At 43.9% G+C, this 23,325-nt stretch overlaps 1 protein-coding gene across 1 annotated transcript in view; it reads left to right on the forward strand.

The window, feature by feature from the left end:
• The window catches only part of LOC119176619 (uncharacterized), a 62,255-nt gene that overhangs the window by 22,421 nt on the left and 16,509 nt on the right, over window positions 1–23,325 (forward strand). The window contains exons 2-5 of the mRNA XM_075881174.1: window positions 804–1,016; window positions 7,719–7,859; window positions 15,489–15,653; window positions 16,379–16,514. Of these exons, the coding sequence (XP_075737289.1) occupies window positions 804–1,016; window positions 7,719–7,859; window positions 15,489–15,653; window positions 16,379–16,514 (655 nt within the window). The remainder of the gene's footprint in view (window positions 1–803; window positions 1,017–7,718; window positions 7,860–15,488; window positions 15,654–16,378; window positions 16,515–23,325) is intronic.

Genomic DNA, 23,325 nt, shown 5'->3' on the forward strand with positions numbered 1-23,325 from the left:
ACTCGTCGAGGGTGTTGTGTACACCAAGGCGTAGAAGACAATCCGTAGACGTGCTGGGTGGAAGGCCGCGGGCAGTCTTGTATGCCCGATGAATGAGGATGTCAATCTTGTTGCGTTCTGATTTGAGAAGACGAGTATAAAGAAGGGCGCACGGGATGCGGTAAACAACGAAGGCGTCGACCAGGCGAAACAGATCATGTTCTCGCATGCCCGCACGGCGCGCACAGACACTGGCGAGCATTCGTGTGGTCTGTTGTACCGATAGCGAGAGCTTGTCGATGGTGTGTGTGTGTTATGGCTGTTGGACTGTAGCCTAAGCACGCGTAGTTGGGGAACGACGGTCACAGGAGTGGAGTTGACATGGACAGTGCTGGTAGGGGGAGGTGTTTTTTAGCGATGGCGGTCGGCAGGCTGCGTGGGAAGGAGAGCCGATTTGGCTGCCGAGCAAGTGAGACAGGCAGTGTGCATGTCGGAAGTGACGACGTAGGTTGCGCGTTGCAAGTCTTCAGAGCCCGATGTGACCCAAAGTGCGACGTCGTCAGGGTACAGGGCGTGTTTAAGACCTGGGATATAGCCCAGCTTTCCAGGGAGCAAGTGGAGGGTTTTAGAGAAAAGGCGGCAATACGGCACCCTGAGGGGTGGCACATCCGAAAGGCGAGCTTGTTTTAAGTTTTGCTGCTGAAGCAAAATCCTATTGCGTTCTTTTTTTTAAAACATAACGGTCTCTTGTAAATTTGCTCGTGCTTAAATACGTTCAAAGCAATACAATTTGCTGAAGTCGGGTATTTTGTTTCTCTCTTCAGGAAATGGAAGAGCAACGGCTGCTGCGTCAAGTTGCAAGTAGTGGCCGCAGCAGTACGCGTAGCAGCGCCACAAAGAAGCGGCCAGACAGCCAGGCAAGCAACGTGCCGAAAGACTCCGGAGGGGACGACACTTCGACGTCCTCAGGATTCTCGGAGGGAGCCGACTCCAGATCACGAACTCGCAAAGTCGATGACCGCATCACCGTCTTTCGAGTAAGGAACAACAATATTTGCTCGATACGTTCTCCGTATATACAGATATATAGCCTAGGGAGATCGGTGCTTCGGTATAGTCAATAAGGTGACGACATCCAAACTGCCCGCGTGTCGGTAAATATCTCCAGCCATGCCAATAACAACTGGTCATAAAAACAAGGGGGTATTTGCAGCACTTGATATCCACTACTGTTTACACTGGAGTATTGCCACGCACACCGTACGAACCACTGCGACCGAACGAAGAGCTCACACGGCAGCTGCCATTTCTTTTCTCCTTACGGTGCACTCACGAGACAAACACAACGGGATGTCGCAATGCCACGAGTTCTTCTAGGACAGCTTTTTTGTGGTAGAGCTTTGGCCGTCTGGTTTCTGCGTCGTTTAATTCATTGATTATAAGATGTGAAAAATACATCACACAAAGAGTGATATCAGAACTACCCCTGGCTAATATGCGTACACTGTCCAATCAAGGAGCAAATACAAGAAACAGAAAACAAGAATAAGCTTTAGAGTTGTTACTTCCGACATAAGGAGTACGCTTTGCTGCATACCATGAAAACAATGGGAGCGTTTATTTTCTAAACCGTCTTAACCGGCGGCTTATTTTGATAGCTCCTGAGGTCCCTTTAAGGGGTATCATAATCATTTAGACCATAACAACAGCTCTTTGTTATTCCGCGTTCAAAGAGCTCAGCTTTGGATATGTCAAAGGGAAGGCATGAGCAGTGAAAGTTTAGCGGTGGAATATATAGGAATGGCTAAGAAAACAGGGTTTCCACATTTGAGACCGTCGTCATCACAGCTGAAGTTATCATCTTTCGCGTAACTGGGATGCTCAATTAAGGACCATCTCAAGGTTGCCTTACTTTCGCTCGGCTCACTTGGGTAACATTGAAGTACCTAGCAGGTGAATGAATTAATGCCTTGGTTTTCGCTGCTCTGATCACCAACAAGGTGAACGTGCATTTTCCGCCACTTCAATTTACTGGAGTTCATGATGACGTTTATATGTTTTTATATATGTTCTGTGTCAGAACGGAACGCGATGTCATGAAGAACGAGAGGGAGCAAACAGCACACTGGTGAGATCAGAAAATTCAGATTCAACGCATGAGAGACATAGAATTGTTATCAGAAATATTCACATCTGAGAGTGAAGTGAAGTGTTTTATTTTCTTCGCACAAACACACATATAATATTGTCTGGACCGGTAGCAGGAGAAGGCTAGGGAACCATTGTTTTCGAAGGTTGAAATTCAAGTGCGCGATAACTTCAACAATAATTTTGTGGTCTTTATTGGCTGCTAGATGGTGGGCGCTAAGCTCGGTAGGGGAGAGGGCGCCATTTTCACAATCTACATGTATGGGGGTGCATTAAACCAGGCACAAATATTAACAATTGTTCGGTTCAACGTCCCAAAACAATGATATGATTTGAGGGACGCTGTAGTGGAGGCTTCCGGAAACTTCGACCACATGTGATTCTTTAACATGCACTTAAATCTAAGCACACGGGCATTTATCACTTTCGTCTCCATAGTAAATGGGGCCACCGCAGCCGGTATTTGATCCCGCGACCTGCAGGTCAGCACTTGAGTATCATAATCACTGGGCCACCGCGGCGGGTCCAAGAAAAACAGGCTAATTCAGTTATATGGCCCAAGCGCGTTTGTTTTCATGCAAATCAAGTCGTCCTGAGTCAATTTTATCGGATGGAACGGTTTCTCCGTTCGTTCTGGGCGTGATCCTTGCGCAGTATATGGCCATATACAGCGCTGTCTTTTGTGGTTGTTGTTCTCACGTATCACCGTCAGAAGAGCGTCGACCGATCGCACGCGGTCTCTCTAAATGGTTACAAAATGGAAAAGAAGAGAAGAGTGCCACCCGTAACTGTCTAGCTTTAAGATGGCACCTCAACAGGTTGAAAAATGCTACAGGAGAAAAAAAAAGTAATGCACAATCGCTGCGCTACTCACAGCGCGCGTCTAAACCACCATGAGAACCGCAACCATCCGGAAAAGCCGCAGAGAAAGTCAGGGGGAAATATTCGCCGAAGAAGAAGATGATCAGCCGAAGAGGCGATTTATAATGCAGAAGTGCACTAAACACTCACCTGCTGGGCGCGTAGCCCCGGCACAGAAAAAAATAGAGTTCTGTTGAACTCACGGGTGAGAGTCCTGATGGCCTCGATGTGGTCGTGATTCCTCCGGCTAAATCCTCGGCACGGTGGTATTGTGTGCAACAAGGGCCGCAGCACAAAGTCCACGCACCGGTGAGTCAGCCGGCAACATCACGTGCACAGCGCGAAAAGTGGTGGCTAGGGCCGCTATCACCGCGTTCTTCGGATCGATAGATGAAGCTGACGAGGTGGAAAAAGGAGGTGAGGTCGTGCTGGTGCTTGGCGAGGCAGCAGGTGCACTCGTGGAAGGGTGAGGGGTGGTCTCCAAAGTGGTTCGACCGCCATCGGCGGGAGGGTCGCGTACAGATAGTCCCTTGACGACATCCCCGCTTGTCGGTGTTGTTCACAGGGATGTGGGCGCACTCCAGCGCTTGGCGGCGAGTCACAGGGCCGTCTGACGAGGCAAGAATGACTGCGGCTTTCAGCTGGAGCTGCCAGGAGAGGCAGCAAGGCTCGCTCGTCAAATGGTTTCTGTTGCAATTTAGGCAGCGCACGGATGAGGGGGCACGGTCCCTTGGCATGTCTACCACCACAGCGGAGGCAGTGTTCGTCATGCGTGCAGGTCGCCGTGGCATGGACGAAGTGACCGCAGCGAGCGCATCGAAGGGGCCGCGGCTGTCGAGGGTGGACCGGCCTATGGAGTTTGGGCAGGGACACGACCGGCTGTACTGTGGTGCCCTGCAATGTGGTCGTGAGGCACCTGCCTCGTCGGACACAGGAGACGACAGGGATAGCAGAAACGAGGTTGACCGCGATGTCAGCCGAGTCGAGGGCTGCGTCGACGCCGTAGGTGGTGCCCACGCAATTGTTCTCCACGAGGAGTTTCCCCCTGATGTGGATCTCGCAGGCCCGGCGACCTGGGGAAGATGTGCAGGATCTGCGAGGGGTTGGACGTCCACTGCGACCACCTTACGTCAAAACTTGAGGCGGACGCGCCGAGTGGCCGGGAAGCTGGACAGGAAGGCCCCGATGGCTTCGCGGATTGTAGCAAAGTAGTTGGCCTTCTTCCAATCTGGGTGATACAGGATGGTGCACCCAGCTAGATGGCACCACCATTCCAGTGTAACTACGCAAAAATTGAATTTTTGAACAACTCCCGCCTTAACCTCTAGTAACGTCCGGCGGTTCCTTTTTCCATAAAGAGAGCAGAAACGAACGAGCAGTTTTTTCTTGCGTCTCTTGATGCACGGAATGTTTTTATTTAGTGCAGCTAGATTGATTACTAGTGATTATTTGTAGGTGGTCCGTCTGATGTCATCAGGATAATTTTGAGTATGTTTTACGGCGGCGCATGTGTTCTTGTGCATTTACCTTAATTTCTCGGTAAGTAGGGCACTCTTGTTGATATTATTGTCGTTTTAGTTGTTGTAATACATAGAGCTTTCACTCTGACGTGAATTGTTATTTGACTTAAGTGTCACTTTAGGTGTAGCCAACGCAGCAACCACCTCAACCATTCATATTTTGCATCTAGAATAGATGTGTACTTTTCCTTGTTATTGCCACTTTCCAGGTCATGTTATCGCCCCGTTTTACTGTCAGTAACTTTCAGCGGAAACCGCGCCTGCAGTGTTTGAGAAGCTTCAGGACTGCAGTAGATCATTTCGTTAAATTTACGCCCACTTCGCGAGCATTACAGATTGTTCTGGGGGCTACGTAGTCACTAGAATATTTGACGGCTCGTGAGTAAATGCCAACGCGCTTCACCGCTTGCCAGTTGATCAACGGCTGACGCTCTGTCTGCCGCTATCAGTGCCAGCGTCCTGCTGTATTCTGACTTTCCTTTTGCGTGCACACAAGTTAGGCCCAAATAAAGTTTCATCTTCGACGTGAAGTCTGCTCTCTTCGTCAACATCACGACTTCGTATAAATACTGCTGTTCGTGAGTGATTCGAGTAATATGCTTGAGTTGCAAGTTTCAATGTCATGAAAGAATTATCACAATATTATTCTGCGCGTATGACGTTCTTTGTCTGTAATGGTAATCCCACAATCAAAGAAGTATTGTAACACTTGTATTCTTATATCTGTGTTCCTATATCTGTATTCCGTAATACTTTTCGGGATTTTTTCAAAAGTATTTCACAAATATCCCGTTACGTCAAAGGCAAATATATATCAGTATTTGCATTTTAAACATGCAGCGCAGGTACTTCAACATCTTTATTCCGGAATACTTTTCAGAGTGTGTCTACCCAGCCCTGCTGCGAAGTGCCGACTACGAATTATTCCTTTTTCGAATCTGCGAAGCACTCACTGTGCGTCCGAAAGGCCACACGCGATCCTACACAGATTCTCATTTTGTTTATGCTTTTGCTGCTGAGAATTATTTATGTCTTAGCGCCTTGTAAAAGGTAGGTCTGTAAACCCCCTCACTCATTCTGCAATTCACATGTCTTGACGCCTGCCGTGGTCCTTCACTCCTACTACGCAATGCTACATGCGTCAAAAGGACACCAATGTCAAAAAACAATCTACGTCAGAGGGAAAGCTCAATATATGAAGACATCTAAAACAACAATATTATCAATCAGCGCCCTACTTACCGAGAAATTAAGGTAAACGCACACGAATACATGCGCCGCAGTAGCACAATCTCAAAATGATACCGATGACTTCAGATGCACCACCTATGATTAATCGCTAGTAATCGCTCTAGCTGCACTAAATAAAGAACCTTCCGAGCATCAAGAGACGAAAAAAAATCCTGCTTGTTCGTTTCTGTTTGCTTTATGAAAAAAAGAACCGATGGACGTTACTATGGAGATTTTGCACGAGTGGTTCAAAAATTCAATTTTCACGTGGTTAAACTGCACTTGTCGTGCCATCTAGCGGGGCCCAGTTAAACCAAAACACGTCTGCTATCTCGGAGTCAATAGCAGCAAATTTATCAATGGCCGTTGTTACTGCTGTGGCTCCCACTGCTTCCGTTCTGTCTACTAGTGTCGGCGACCACGTAGTAAATCCGGGCAATGTTGTGCACGGCAACAGTGACGTGAGTCGGTCCGCGTTATGACGCGGGTAATTTAAGTGCGCTGATCCAATGCGGGCCAATAAAACGGAATTTTATTGCAAAATAAGTCCTTATTTGACGCAAAGATAACACTACAAGGTTTCTGGACCACTATTCCAACAATCGATGTCGACTTATTAGTTTCCTTTAGTGTTCTTTAAAGGGTCCCACTTTTTGAGAATGATCAAAAAACGCTGCCGATCGGTAGTCGAGGCTTCCTAGAACACGCGAGCCAAGTATAGTAGCGTAACACGTGGCCTGGAATTCATAATAGGCTCTCAAACTCACCTATAACTTGCTTTTTTTTATCTCGATAAATGACGCTTTAAGGTAAAAAATTATGCGTCGCAAACTTTGTATCAGCCATTGGTTGAATTAAGCATGGCACGCTCAGCCGTTACTGGGGCCGCCGCGGAAGGTCACGGCTTGTCCACGAGTGTGCTTGCCACCGCACTGAAAAGCCGCGTATTAGCAGAAAATAAGAGTAAGTGCTCAAGGTCACGAGGTGCGAGTGGCACATTTTCTTTTCCGTGCCATTCCTCCCTGCTTAGCTCCCAGCGCTTCCATAGGGGCGAGTGAAGAAAGAATGCAATTACAGTGTTCCACAAGTCGTTGTCCCTCCACTCGTGCTGAACAGATTCCAAAAACATGTTTGCAGCGTTGGATTCGTGAGGTACCTAATAAGCTCATTTAGTGAATTCATTCCATGACTACTTGAAAAAGAGTTCCAGGGCCCCCTCAATGAGACTCCATGCATTACATAACATTGCTATAGATTTTTGACGCAGTTGAAAGCAATGACGTTGACACCGGTCATTATTATTATTATTATTATTATTATTATTATTATTATTATTGCTTCCATCTGAAAACACATAAATAATCATACTAGCTTTTTCATTTCGTTCCCTATACTACCCCAGTTAACGAGGGACCGCTACAGTGGGCCTGGCACCATCCGGAGCCAGAGTGTATAACGGCGCAACGTGCGCCACCAAGAAGTGTTGTTTCGTTCCTCTTGGTCCAGTTGTACTTACGGGTGCAGCCGTGGAGAAGCTTAATCATGAAACTTTCCGGTGAAGAGCCACTCTTGCTACAAAGAGAGCTGAACAGACAAGTAGTTGTCGTCAGTCTCGGTTCTGCAGCTGCATTGCCCCAACTGACAAACGAAGTTCCCATTTCTGGAGGTGCGCATGAAAACAGTTTTATGCGTGCACTTTGACTGTTAGACGACAGGGTTACCTGGCTAATACATTATACCAATTACGGAAACTATATTCTTCAGCTTTTTTACACTTTGCGCCAAAAGCAATCTCTGTATACCTGTGTGCACGAAATGTGTCTTTAGGGCGGTTAAACTTTTTTCTTTGGTAATTAATAGTTTGCTCCGCGAAACCAGAAAGGAAACTGAAATTTCGAAAAAAAAAAGTAATATGTGATCTGAACATTGAAAGTTTCAAACCTTGCCCGCAGTTTGTAGCACAAATGTGTTTCGTTCTAGGGTCACACGAAGAGCGTCTTCCCGGTGATCTTCGTCCCATCCGATGGGCTCTCAGATTCTGACCCCGAGGATATCGTTGTCACGGGATCCCACGACTGCACAGCTCGAACCTGGGGCCTTTTCTCCGGTGATTGCTTAAAGGTGCGTTCTTATTTATTATTATTGTTATGATTTTCACATTTGAAATGTATGCAGTGCATTTCAGTGAAACTCACTGCAAATCGTGCACAATTTCAGTTTTAGTAAAGCTGTGTCCTCAGCGTCAAACCAACAGAGCCTTGTCGACGACATCGCTGATGTTACAGTCTAACAGAAAACCATGCAGCTTGAAGTTTGAAGCATTTAGCGCAACTTAAACAGTAAAAGAAAGAAAAACAAGCTACTTCTTATGAATTCTTTTCAGTGCTTCCACCCTTCCTAAAACTTTATACTAGAGACTTTTCGAACACAGGCTCCAAACATTTTGAGGACCCTTATCAATTAGGTCCCCACACCACACTCCTTGAAACATTACCATGCTTTTGCAGTTCAAAAACTTGAGAAAAATAAATACAAATTTCCATACACGTATTGTCTCAACCTCCAAAACAAAACGAGTAAGAGCATTGGGTAAAGGAGACGATGTAAAAAAAATGTACTTCAGTTTTTGCGGGAATAGTCGACATCCTTCTTTAAACTCTTCGCACTTAAACCAAACTGAGCCTTGCTCTGCAAAGCTCCACCATTGCTTTCAGGCCAAGCACCGCCCCTTGTGCTCTCGATGAATTGCTTTGTTTGTTCGTCAGATATGCAACTCGTCGTTTTGATTTCAAGACGCATATGTAAAGTGCCTGTTTTTTTTAATTTTTTGCCATTTTCTTGCGCGCCTGTGGCGAAGATGCTTGGGCACACTGAGCAGTGGCGCCAATGAAGTTATTATGATGGTCATTATTGAAGGATACTAATATAAAAATTGTTGAGGTTAAGTGTCTTAAAACCACTATATGATTACAAGAAAAGCTGTAGTCAAGGGTCCCGGAAATTTCGACCATCAAGGATTCTTTAGAGTGCACCTAAATTAAAGCGCACGAGCCTGAAGCGCTTTCGCTTTCATCGAAAATGTGGCCGTTTAGGCTGGAAATCAATCCCATGACCTTCGCATAAGCAGTTGGGCACCATAACTACAAGGCCATTATAGCGTATCAATGATGGCCCGAGAAATAATTATACCTACACCACACTCAAGGGGATTGGCCAAGAATCAGCAGGTGTAAATAATTTTGAAAGTCTGAATTAGTACAAGAATCTATATATATATATATATATATATATATATATATATATATATATATATATATATATATATATATATATATATATATATATATATATATATATATATATATATATATATATATATATTGAATTAACTTGCAGATAGCACATAAGAAAAGGATCGTATTTACTAACGTTTCGGCCGTGCCCCGGCCGAAACGTTAGTAAATACGATCCTTTTCTTATGTGCTATCTGCAAGTTAATTCAATATAGAAAATACCCGGACCTGTCGTGCCGTGCCTTCCCTTTATATATATATATATATATATATATATATATATATATATATATATATATATATATATATATATCGTATAGGAAAGAAGACGCACGTACGAAGTTATTTTATTGACGTTTCGGCCGTGGGATATATATTTGTCGCTCTCTCCCGTTTCCTTCTTGCACCACCATGTCGATGCCGCATGTTCGCATAGCGTCGCACTTGTTCGCAAACCCTGACGAAGACCGGTCCACCGGTCGCAACCGTTGGTAATAAAATTAAGACAACCGCTAAGTTGTGTTACTTCTCTTCCTATATATATATATATATATCCTGAAGGTCTTCCTGGATTCGGTCAAGTTATGAGTCATCACTGATGAAGCGATATATATATATATATATATATGTGTGTGTGTGTGTGTGTGTGTGTGTGTGTGTGTGTGTGTGTGTGTGTGTGTGTGTGTGTGTGTGTGTGTGTGTGTGTGTGTGTGTGTGTGTGTGTGTGTGTGTGTGTGTGTGTGTGTGTGTGTGTGTGTGTGTGTGTGTGTGTGTGTGTGAATTAGAAGTGGAGTGGCAGTCAGCGCCACCAGTAGCCTTGGCGGCAAGGGTGGAACACTCTTCATGAGCCTGTTTGTCGTCACGTAGCACGTGAACTTATTACGAGCTGGTGGCAGCTGATTAATAATCCCTCGTATTGCAACCTAAAGGAGCCATGTCTATCAGTACGAGACACTCGCTAATAAATTCGGGAAAGTTTTTTTTTGTTTTTGACACAATATTGATGAGTTTTAACACACAATAATGCCAAGAAAACTATAAGAGAAGTGATTAGATCTCGTTATAATGTAAATGTCAAATGTCAAGCAAGAAAAGTGGACAAAAAGAGGATATATATATATACATATATATATAAATATATATATATATATATATATATATATATATATATATATATATATATATATATATATATATATATATATATATATGTATTTATATATTTATATATATATATATATATATATATATATATATATATATATATATATATAGTGAAAGAGTTTGTGGCGGGACAACAGTGCATTTTTCCCGTATGAAACCTTAGAACAATCACGGAGTTGTTTATGAAAGGAAATGGTCAATTGGCGGCACTTGATGAGATGATGAACACTACCACAACCTATTTCTTTTAGGTATAGGTGACCGCCAGGCCAAAGTACCTCATTTCACCCCACGTCTCATTTCGTCCCGACTTACTCCCTACCAGTCAATTCGTTTCACTACAACTCTCTGGAATTTGTATACACCATAGGGGAGCGAATTCATTGCACTACATAACAAAAATGCTTTCTTGGGCTTGTTAGTTAATTCTTGATATAGATTGCAGCGCAAAAAGGCAAAATACGAGAAGAAGACTACATGAGCGCTTACTAAATAAATTGTTTTACTCGATAAAGAACCTGATAACGTAATGCTCAGTACACCACAGGCGCTCCTGCGCACGTATCTAGTGAGGTATATGACAAGGACTTACCATAAACTGCGCTCAAAGAACTGCAACTCACCCGAAAACTTACCGACGTTTGGCTGACATAATCTGCGCCTTTTTTTTTCTCATTATATAACAGCGCATTTGACTTTCACATAGCGCCACCGCTACACCACCGCTGCCGGGCAATTATTATTCATTTCTTTTTTCTTTCCCTTCCTCTATATTCATTTTACTCCCCTTTCTCATTCCCCCAGCGTATCAACCTACTGAACATGAGCCTGGTTAACCTGCCTGGGTGCTCACATGCTTCGTCCTTCCTTCCTGCAACTCCTAAAAAAACAATTTTAAATAGTACGTGCACAGAGGGCTAATTTCTGTATTATCGTAACTGTTATTCCAGTAGTTTACTTTTCTAGCCCCCGTAGCACTGCAACTGCAAGACCTGAACGTTAGAGCGGGTTCTGAAATCCACACCTCTCGCGTGACCCAAAGCCAGTACAAGCAGTTTTTCGGGACAGCACACTTTTGAGGCCCCAATTCTAATGCTGTCTACTCTTTTAGCATAACGCCCGTTAACAAATAGAGCTTCCAACATTTGCGTTTTCTGCCCGTGAGCCGAATTTCGCCTTACTTTTGTTCGTGTGCCGAACATCGTAACCCTTCATCTTTCCTAATAATAATAATAATAATAATAATAATAATCTTTATTGTCATCGTGAGTTGTACAAAACAAATAACAGGCCCGTCAAAGCCAGACGGTGGCTTGGAGGACTTGGCCCGGCACATCGGCAAACGAGAGATGACATACATATTGAAAAGCTTTTCAAGTGAACAATCAAAGAAAGAATACATGTAACTCATTTACGCAACTTTTAAACACAATAACAATCAAGAATCAAATTAGCGGAAGCAATACTACCCAAACAGCAGAAATGTGAAGATAAGTATTGAAAATTTTTAAACAGATTTTACCCATAATGCAACAACTGATGCAGCATTAAAGAGACCTTAGGCTCTTTCGTAGACTGCGCTTAGTCGTTGCCGAAAAAACACTGCCGGGAATGTCATTAAAAACAGTAGGGACGTAGACCTTTCTATTAGCTTTGCCATATCGTGTTTTGACGAATGGTACAGAAAAGCGGGAAGTTTTTCTAAATATACGAGGGGTAATGCATTTCTTTTTGAATTGAGAGCCTCAGAAATGTCGTAATACAACAGTTTGATTAAAGGACGCTTTAAAAGACGGTAAGGTGAAGTAGAGAAAATAAATTTACATTGTCTGTTGAAAAACGATTGTGCACAATAGATTTCAACCTGCTTTTTAAAATATTGTCAACCCGACGCTGCCATCGCGAAAAGCAGAAAGCAAATAAAGTGATGCCATATCGTAGGATACTATACGCAAGAGCAAGCATGATGGTCACTTTAATATTGGTGGGTGCAATCGATCTAATATTGAAGATTAACCACGAGATTTTTCGTAGTCTGTCACAAATGTAAGCAAAATGATCATTCCAGGACAGGTCGCTTTCGGAAAACACACCAAGATATTTTATAGAATTAACATATTTAATAGGAGTACACTTACAGGAGGTGCAATCATGGTCATGAAGAAGTAGGATAATAATAATATTACTATTATTATTATTATTATTATTATTGTTATTATTATTATTATTATTAGTATTATTATTATTATTATTATTATTATTATTATTATTATTATTATTATTATTATTATTATTATTATTATTATTATTATTATTATTATTATTATTATTATTATTATTATTATTATTATTATTATTATTATTATTATTATTATTATTATTATTATTATTATTATTATTATTATTATTTGAAGTTTCACGAGCCAAAACCTCGGTGGGATTATGAGGCACGCCATAGCGGAGAGCTCTGGCAGTTTTGACCATCTGGTGTTCTTCGAGGTGCACTGAGATCACACGAAACACAGGCCTCTACCATTTCGCCTCAATCGAAATGGCGATCACTTTGATGGTACCTCGTTTTCTCTCGATGCCATGAGGTTTTATTGTGCTTTTAGTTTTTATAATCTTGAGAAGAGAAGCATCCAGTGGCAAAAATATAAAACAAGAAGAATCAGCACCAAATGTATCACACATTTAAATAAATTAGAAGAATCTAAAAGTCTCGAATTTTTTTTTCTTTACAACAATGTCAAGGCAGTGAAACTTGCCCGGAGATAGGAAAATTTACCGTTTTAATGAACTGGCCACAATTCAGTGGTAGCCTATACCATATTTTCCACATTACGTGTTATCCATAATCATTACGACGCAATTGAGGAGATATGAGGATGGGGTCCAAATTTATAGGACATGGCTTGACTTTAGAAGAGCCAGTCCCGTGGAAATTAGGGTCGTCTGCCATATGTCTCTTTACTATTTACATGGAAAACCTTACGTATCATACCAGCAATCTTTTATAATGTTCTTTTTTTGTGCTGCAATCGATTCCCCTGTGAACTGTTCAACCATTCTTGCCGCGGGCAACTTGAAACGTTCCCGTATGGACACGATAGCCTTTTGCGAGTCGCGTTGCCGCAGATTGCTCACGCTGCCCTTGGAACCACGATGCCGCAATATTTTAGTGGCCAGGCATGTTATTCATGGCAGGAAGATGACTGTGGCGATGACCTGGTTTCCCGGGGCTGAATACCTCTTTCGTGCAGGCAGCCACAAATCATCAGCTCTCTCCTGGTCCCTCCTTTCCCATAATTCTTTCCTGACACGTCAAGCCGGGAGTCATCTGCTGCAGGCTTGCAAGCAGACAGTGAACCGAAAACGGAGCAGTTAAATTTACGCCGAGGCATTACGGGAAAACGTGGCGATGCCGTGGATCGCAACCCTTTTCACAACAGCTGTCCGCACTTTTCGCTGCGCGATCAATTGCTGCAACACGCAAGTCGCCAGCAGTATAATGTAGAGGCTGTTGTATGAAAGGCACAGTGTGGTCCGTGTGTAAGTCGGTGTTGCTCTGCACAGGCGGAAAGAGCCCGGTGGCCAAGTTGGGGAACACAGCTTCCTGCGGAAGACAGTCGAGAATGACCGGATGAGGACGCCGGACACGCGAGCTTCCGAAAGGCGTTCGTGGAACGCCAGATGGATGGGTTTTTATTTCGCGCCCCCTTCAGGGCTCGTCGCAGTGGACAAAACGATGTGAGCAATTACTGCGACGGCTACCACCACGCTCCACTGATCCGATGCTACCAGGTCACTATACGGAGTGCTTGGACTTCGCCATACTGATATCAAGCCCCAACTAGAGGAACGGGCAAGGATTGGGGTCACCATAGTAGCCGCGAGTCTCGAGAAAAGAACAAAAGCAAAACTAAGAATTTTCGCAATCAGCTACTGTACTGTCTATGAAATCGTTCCGCGTGATGCATACAGTGATGAATAGCCTTGAACTCGACTAGAGGTCGCGAGAACCCTGTGCTTTTTTTTTGAAGCTTTTAGGACAACTCATCTATACTAAATACGGCTAATTGCATAATTTACATTCAATGACGCAATCTAATGCCTCCAACAGATAATGAAGGTAAGGAATGTCTGTAGGGGACAATACCTTCGTCAGCTTGATTAAATGTTGGTATCAGTATATTTTGTCTAACAAAAAAAACAAGCTCTTGATCAATTCACCCTGTTATTTAATGTTTTCTTGTGTATTTCATCAGGTTCAAGATCATGAACGCAATTAAAAGAATAAGTTTAAACTGTTTTTTTATGAAGACAACTTTGCGACAATTCAGGTATTCCTTCTGCAGTAGTGTTAGTTGGCTGAGTCTACAGGGTACATTTATAATGCACCTTTATTCGTGTTCTTTCCATTTTGGGGGAGTGCTGGAAGGGGGCAGAGGGTTTCAAGCATAGTGAACTATCGGTGTTGATGTCAAGGCCTCGAATTCTTTCATATATTTTTCTTTTATTACGTTCAACAGCTTACCACAAAAAATTCTATGCGGAATCTCCTGTTCGACTTGTCTAAGCGATGCGTAATCGCAGAGTCAGCAGCAAGCTGCGCTGTTACGGCAATCTCTGGAGCGTTGTGGTAGTTGCCGAGTGCCATAGACAGGGCGTCTTTCACCTTCTTTTTATATAGTTTTTCAGCACCTGGAAGGTACGTCTCAGAATCAGCGCATGGAGTTTTCTCATTACAATCTCACAAAGTTGAAATTTTTTTCGATTGCTTCAGTTCTTCATGTCGGCCTTGCATCATTTTTGGGGGTAGGCTTTTATGCAATGTTTGATAAAAGCCTTCATAGAAAGTGTTATCCGCTTACGTTCGATTTGTTTCACTCGCACAACGCACCCACATAATTTAGACATCTTTCCATTGTACGACCGTCAGTGTTGAACTTTACCCCAGTGATTATTGTTACAAATTTACCTTCTGAGCGTAAGTAGAAAGTTTAAAAAAGCACTGCAGTGCGAAGAAAATTACTCTTGTTTTACACATGCAACGCAGCACACGTGTATTTTGTTATAGCCGTCCGTCTTACGTGACAGTGAACTGGTGGCCACACTGTTTTCTCGTGGAGTCGGCATGTACACACACGCTTACGGATTTAAAGTTACACGATTTCTTTCTTTTTTTTAACAACATGTTGAACCGTTTCACTACCGGGCCGTAGACTTGGTCCTTGAACTGAATCTGCGCAGGCTGCGGTTCACCCACAGTCAAGTCCTGGCCGCATTGCAGATTCTACGTGGCCACACAGCGCCCATCAACGCCATGGAAGTGGATGCTGACGGAGTCTACGTGTTCACGGGTGGCGGTGATGGCGTAATCAGGAGTTGGCACGTTCGCAGCGGTGAATGCCAGCACGTGCTCACTGGACACCAGGGACCCATTGTTTGCTTGCTCGTGAGTGAAACCACCAAGATTGAAAGCTACAATACTGTGTTTTCCCGACTAATAGCGCCACTGGAACAGTTAGAAAATATACAAAATTGATTAATTGATTGATCGATTTATTGATTGATTATTGATTGATTCATTGATTGAATCATTGATTGATTCATTTCCAAGCAACACTATAATCATGAGTGCACTTTGAAATCACATTCGACGACACCGACTCTGGCAAATGGGTCTAAATCAACGCTTACATTCTTTCTTCGAATAGCCAAAACATAGGAGCCTAGTCGGCAGGGTTGGGAGGGAGATACAAAAATCAATTTATTTAGGCGTCCTTACTGGGACTGCCAGGTTTTAGATGATGGCGAGAGGCTGTATAGAAGCATTGAAAAGAGTAGAGTGTGATATCTATATAGGAACATGATGAGTCTACACAAAAATACGGAGGCTATTTTCTTCGCCACAATACATTTGTTATCTATAACAACATCATAGTCATAGTGAATGCGGTGTGCCGTAATTTTTGTCAACCATAAACCTTTCAATGTACGTAATAGTCGTATTTGAATTCACATTCTCGCATTTTAGGAACGCATCGCATAACGTAGTGGCCTAACTGCATCTACGCGGTGCTCTTACTGCCTGCGGTAGCATTCGCAGCAGTGCGTCGCGCATTGCGCCTTGGTTTGAAGGCTCGAGTAAGAGTGGCGCAAAAACGAATTTGTGCGCAGGCGCACAGCAAGATGCTTTATTCCGGCAGCTCGGACAGCACCGCCCGAGCGTGGGTCATGGAGTTCGGCGAATGCACCCGCGTCTACCGGGGCCACCAGCACACGGTTGACTGCCTCTGCTACCACGACCGAATGCGTACGTCTTGCACCCTTGACCGCTCTGCATTGCGAAAAGGGATAATTGCACACTGTGTCAACACGAAGGGGGCTTCTCTGTGGACCAAGCTGTCCGTCGTGTTTTTGAACTAGTATACGCCCACTGTCTATTTCCTGCCGTTCCAGTAATACAACGGGCCCGGACAAGTGATTAAAACCACAGGCGGAAGTGTAGAGGTTCAGCTCCAGCAGACCACGCGACCTCAATTGCGCCGCCCTGGTCAGCGGCATGATTCAGTCACACAGAGCCCCGTCACGCTCTTGCGCCAAAGTCGGTATATATCATGCGAATCGAACTTTTTTAGAACCGATGCAGCTGTTTGACTAGCCTGTGTGACGCTGTCTGACCGTGTCTCCGTGCCAACGCGCCGCACCATCTTCACCTCACCGCAGGTGTTGGGCTGGTGCTAGGTAGGTCGAGGTAAACAGCGCAAAAAACGAAGCCGGAGTAAGGAAAGGACACAAGGCAGCGCTCGTCTTGTGTCCCTGCTTTACCCTGTCTTCACTTTTTGCGCTGTTAACCTCGACCAGCTCTGAATCGTTACCAACTTGCCCAGTTTTCAATACTACTCAATGCCAAGTGGGTCACGCCTTCCCTCGCAGTGCGCGGTGACATCACTTCTCCCTCGCTTGCCGTGAGTTCACCACGTGTCACCTCTGTCGCATTTCACCCTCTCCACCGATCACAACGTTCGAGCGTTTCGGCTCGTTTATCTGCGACAGAGAGGATGCCGGAAATGATTCGTTCACAATGAGCATTCTGGCCGCCGAATTCAATTAGGCGGCGGCGAGATCCGCCGAAAGGGCCCTCTCCACGCCAATCACTCTCGGACAGATTTTTGCGGCGTGTGCCGCCGGATCGGCTTGCCGCGAACCCATATGAGCGCTAGCCGATGAATTTGAAAAAAAAATTGTGGCCAAGTACGACTGGCTCGTCATGTCACAGTCAAGTAACGTGCGCTTAGCAGAAATGCTCATTGAAGTGGTGTGCAGCCACCCCGTTCTATACGACAAAAGCCACCCCATGCACAAGGACAGCTTCCAAAAGGACGAGTTGTCGAATAAAATAAAAAACGTGCTCGGATTGACTGGTAAAAACGCGTTCATGTACCTATGTTGCTTTGCTCCTTAAATCGCGAGCACCTTGTGATGTAGTTGTCTTTCTCTTCAGAGTTGCAACAAGCGTTGAAACGCGCAAAAGAAAAAGATCTTCTATTCAGGGGCGCACTGAAATTACGAGTCGCCGACAACCTCCGGGGAGCAGCGTATCCATCCCGTGTTCGCCCCGTTGTTAATTGTTCACTCGGCAGATGGCGCGCCATGGCTATTCAACGAATTCGGTGGTGCGGTGCGCATCCACTGCTAACGACACTGCATTGAGCCGACAGGAGAATTTCGCTCACTGCAGAAAGCGGATGCTTCAGTGTGAACTAAGCGGAAGCGAAGCTCCTTCGCCCGCCGAAACATGCGCCGAAGCGATTTACCCTAACTCGATTGTGGCCGGCGTTGCGAATGTTAGCAGAGCAGATCACGCTCACGAATGGCGACGTCGCGCCAGCCACCCCGAAGAAGCGCGAGCCAAGGAAGCCGAACGCAAGCGTCGGCAGCGGAAGAGCAACGACACGGACGAGAAGCGAGTCAAGCATGCCGATCGCGTTAGAGAATGGGGACAGTGTGAGAAAAGCACCAACGAGGCGCGAGTCGAAGAAGCCGGGTGCAAGTGCCTTCAACGCAACGGCAACGCCTACAAGACGCGAACCACGGAAGCCGAGTGGAAGCGCCGACAGCGGATGGCCAACATCGGTAAATCCTCGACGTTGTTGTCGTCGGCAACGTCGTGGACAACGTCTCGGAAGTGCTGTGCGCCCTCCGCCGAATCACCGTGCGCAACGATGCTGCTTCGTATCCCATCAGGGTTTCCTTTGGGAAGATGTCGCTAATTTTTTTACAGCTTCATTTTGCCAGGCAAAAGGAGGGAGTAAAGCAGGCTTAACGTACCACCGAAAAGAAAAAAAATAATGGTGTTCCGGCAGAATCGCTCCTGTCAGGGCTGTTCGCACCTGGACATTCAACGCGCAAGGCAGCAGTGTCTTTCTCGTCAGTGCCATCCGCCCGCTCTTTCATCCAGATCAGCTATTTCTTTTATTACAGGGTGTTGTTTGTATACCTGTCTGTATGCCATAGCGTTTCAAATCCCTGTCATCTTCATTTTTCCCAGGACTAAAGTGACGATTCAGAAAAGTGAAAAAAAGAAGGTATGATAGGGTGGAGTAAATTGAGACACGGGGCAAAACGTGACAGTTTGACTTTTCCGGCCTCTGTAGCTAACACAAAAACTACGTTTATTTGTTTATTTTTTCTACCAATAAGTGCACGCTAGCCCCTGACTAGCTCTGAAAAAAGTTGATTTCACACAGCATTCGCGCAGGAAATATTACGCGGCTGGAGCCGGTTTGTTCATGCCCGTCAATTGAAAGGGGGCGAAATTCTGCTCAGCCAAATTTTCGGATCCATGCATGAAGCTACTGCTGCGGCAGTAAAACAACGTAAATATTTTTTGTTACTTTAGACTACAAGCTACATAGCACCAAAAGTTTAGTTTATTTGGTGCCCAATGACGAAGCGGATTTTTTTCTTTAGTTCTGCAGTGTCAGAGGGGAAAAACACGATAAAATCGCATCTGATCGCCTTAGACAGTGTCCTAATAATTGAACAGTTAAAGACACTCATAAAATTTATATTAATCTATATACGACATGACTCCCTGGATTCGCGCTGCATCGAGGTTTCACGTGTTCCCAAGGATTCTCTCAAGAGACGCATCAAAATGGCGGAATCTCCGAGTCAAGTCATTTCACATACACATCTTGGTTTTACCGCCGTTTCTCCAAATACTCTCATTGAAAAAAAATAAGTGCTTGAAAATCTTAAATTGGCACAGCTTTAAAATCATTGCCTCACAGACTCCGGCGCATGAAGTTAAAAGCCATAAAACGCCTGAGCAGTTCTCATCAAAACGGCAAAAAGAGGTGAAGGAGATACGTCAAAACATATGTAGCCTCTAATCGTAGAGTAATCCAATGAGGTGCAAGAGTTCAATGAATTATAACACTATAATACAAAGAAAGAGTGGCAGTATTAGATCTGCAAGGAGTTTCAGAGCAACACAACACCGCGTTCTGTCTAGATCCGATGCGTGTAGTCGAAGTACTCGGTTACTTAAGACTGTGTAATGGCCAAGTAAGGCTCAAATCATTCTACTGCAAAAACTAAAGCAATGAAGTTTTTCACGCTGTCTCGTTTTGCCCACAGATGGGGGCAAAATGAGACATCTGGAGCATTTTTTAGAAAATATAGTTTTCAGTGGAGGCACCATGGCAATATTTATGTGGCACATACACTGTACTCAAAGTGAAGTTTTAGCATTGATGTTTAATATTAAGAAGTGAAATAAAAACAAATATCCACTATAATAAAAATTTTGCCGCATTTTAATCTATCTTACCTATAAATATTTAGTTTTCTTTTATTCGATCTCCTACGATTTGATATGCATTCTTTACCAATACAACGCACAAGCCCGACTTTGTGCGTCCGTCTTTCAGTAGCGTAATCGGTCAAGCGTGCTTGTTTGAGTGGGTCTGTGTGCCTCGTTGTGGCTGAGACAGATGGATGTATAGAAACGGTAAAAAGCACAAATAAGACAACGGCGTCAATTGATACTGCGGACCTTGCAGCACTGCTTCCTTGCGCCACGTTTAATAAATTGCGGAACTCTCGGTGTTCTCTCCTGGCGGCAAAATACTGGGCCCCTCTTCCACATAGTATTTCCCCCTTGCGAACCGTTCTTGGAAGCACGCCCACGTTTTTGTTCGCACTTTCCTCCGGGCGACTCAACTGCTTTGTCCGCCTGCTGCCGGCTGGCTCGCGCGCAGAAACAAAGATAAGGCCATGAACCTTCCATTGTCCACAGAAGCCGTGATTCCTTTGTCGGGAACTGGCCTGCATGAGGCCTGGACCTTTCGGCCCATTCAAGACTCTCCACACATACGTCTTCGAAAGGATTTTATTGTTCCCGAAGCTATTAAAATCATCCTCTCGGTGGGCTCATACCATTTTGCACAGTGAAAATAGCGACGTGCACTTCTCTTCAAAATATATATGACGTAAAATCGGCCGCCAGCTGCCCGGCTTCAGGAACTTTACCTGAAATTGCACAAACTGAAACGTAACCTATGAAAGCATAAACTTTATTTATTTGTTTTTTGTTTCTCTAAATATTTATTTATACATCCATTCATTTATTTATTTCATACTACTACAGGCCCTTCTCGGGTTCATGCCAAAGTGGGTCTAACTTGAATACAGTTCACAAAAAACAAAAAAAAAACACGCCAGGCCTGCGTGGAACGCGTAGCACTATCGCATTGAATCTGGATAAGTGGACTTTCAGAGCCTTTATTAAACGCTCTTCAGTAACTATCACGCACTCTTGCAGGGTGTCTAGTATACGCCATTAATCATTGTGTAGTAGGCAGGCATTCACTTTGCCATCCTTCGTCATTATTCGGAGAAGCGTGGTACCTGCTGCACACTTGCAAGAAACTTTGTGCAACTTTTCGTGCTATGATTGACGGCGATGAGGATTTATGGCAGAAGGTCTTGCAATCACCACAATCCCCAACAGTGGGCATGCGCCACAGTTAACTTGTGAACAATGTCGAGCTTTTGTAAATGGTTGGATGATTCGACGACCCCCTCTTTGCGGAATTTGCATTATGTGACACCTGATTGTTCTATTGCTGATTGATTGTTTGATATGCGGGGTTTAACATCTCAAAAGCACTATATGGTTATAAGAGACACCGTAGTGGAGGGCTCCGGAAATTTAGACCACCTGGGAAGTTCCATTGCTGTTTTAAAACGCTTTATTACTCATATGAACGCGATTATTTTGACGACAATAAGCATGCCTAAGGACAGTTTGCAGAGGAGATCCAGGGTAGAATATTCTACCACTAGCGGGGTAGAATATTGGGCTGGTATGCAGGGAACCCGAGATTAAATCCCACTGTGGCCATGGTGTTTTTTTGTTTACTGAGCTTTTTTTTTTGTCTCATTTCGTGCGATAGTGGTAACGGGTGGTGGTGGCGGCCAAGGCGCCACGCACGTGAACCGTGTTGCGATCTCACAACAGCTTTCGCTGTAAAAAAAATGAATTTATATATGTACAGAGCAGAGCATGAACACATACCAAATAAACAAAGAATACGCACATTAAACAGAAAACAAGGTGTGAACAAAGATTGAGCAATATAATAACTGTGGAGGCTCAAGGGGTTGTACATGAAATACTAATGACACCAATCATGTTTTACCATTTGATTTCCAAGTGATTTGAATGTTGCTAATGAATTAATCAACAGAGAATCAGTTTTTAACGTTGGTAGGCTGCATATTTCAATGAAAAATGGTAAGCGGAAATAAAGAAAAGAATATTTGTAAGTTTATTACGACTGAATTGTTGAGGTATTTTTTTATTATGCTTAGTTCGAGTTGAAAGTATAAATGGAGCATGACTGTACTCTCAACAACGAAAGTTTCCGGCACGCGGTATGTTCGATAAAGCTAACTTTCTGCTATGCCTGGGAATGTAATTTCAAAATAAATGTTCCATACTGCACTTGGCATTCCGACCTGTACAATTACCAGCTTGATTACAAGCATCAATCACTGATATAGCGGGAATTTGCGTTTGTTGTGGATCCAACGTCCCGCAAACTTTTGCTGTTGATAGTAGTACGTCGCTTGGTGTGTTAGATAAGAGTCGTTATAAAGGAGGCATGAACATTTGAGTCTAGAAACCATTCTACGTTGCCCAAGTGGTTGGATGTAAGTCCTGACACGCAAGTTCTTAATGTATGTTCGTCGTGAATGCTGTGACTATATAAGCCGCAATAATATGGGCTTTATGCGTTCTAGTTTATTGCTTGAGTATTCCTGTTGTGGAGCCCATTTTTCCGCATACTCTAAAGCTGGCCTAATAGTGTATCATATGCATTCAGTTTTAACGCTGAGAGGTGCGTTGTTTCTTAGTTTTCTACTCAAAAGGCGCCGCTTACTTGGAGTCGTTTGGTATATGGTATTCAAATGACATTCCCAGTTTAATTTTATTCTTAAAATTTACACCGAGATACTTGACTTCATCGAACTTTTTCAGCAATGAGTTATTTTTTGTATGCTGAAACTAAGGATGTTATTCTTTTATCCGTCAAAGAATTACTAGCTGTTTTAGTTGCATTTGATTTCATCCGCGATTTGTTGAACCATGGGCGTTGCAGCATACCGCTATTACCTTCCGACTAACGCTCCTAATGTAATTTTTAACGTGTCACCACACTTCGGTAATCTTAATTTGAGAGTAAACACTACTTCGCTAACTAACACAGATCACCGTTTATACCAAGTTGAACAAAAAATACACCCACAACTCAGACGACGAGAACTCAAATAAGGCAAGAGCAACTCGAATATGTAAAATAACTATCATGAAGGTGAGTTTGAACCAACAACATAGCTATGGTGCACTTTCATTGGCCAGTGATGGTTAAAAATATTTGAATTCCCAAAAGAACCAGAGAGCCTGTCGTAGTACCAGCGGCCATTTTTATTAGCATTCTTTTGGTATTCGATTCTTTTTGCTCTCTATTATCGGCTCCCGTGAAGCCTTGTTCCAGATAGATAAAGTATCAGCCACGGGCATGTCAGTAGTTGTATTATATCGCATTGAA

The sequence above is a fragment of the Rhipicephalus microplus genome, chromosome X (assembly GCF_043290135.1).
Source record: "Rhipicephalus microplus isolate Deutch F79 chromosome X, USDA_Rmic, whole genome shotgun sequence".
Taxonomy (NCBI): domain Eukaryota; kingdom Metazoa; phylum Arthropoda; class Arachnida; order Ixodida; family Ixodidae; genus Rhipicephalus; species Rhipicephalus microplus.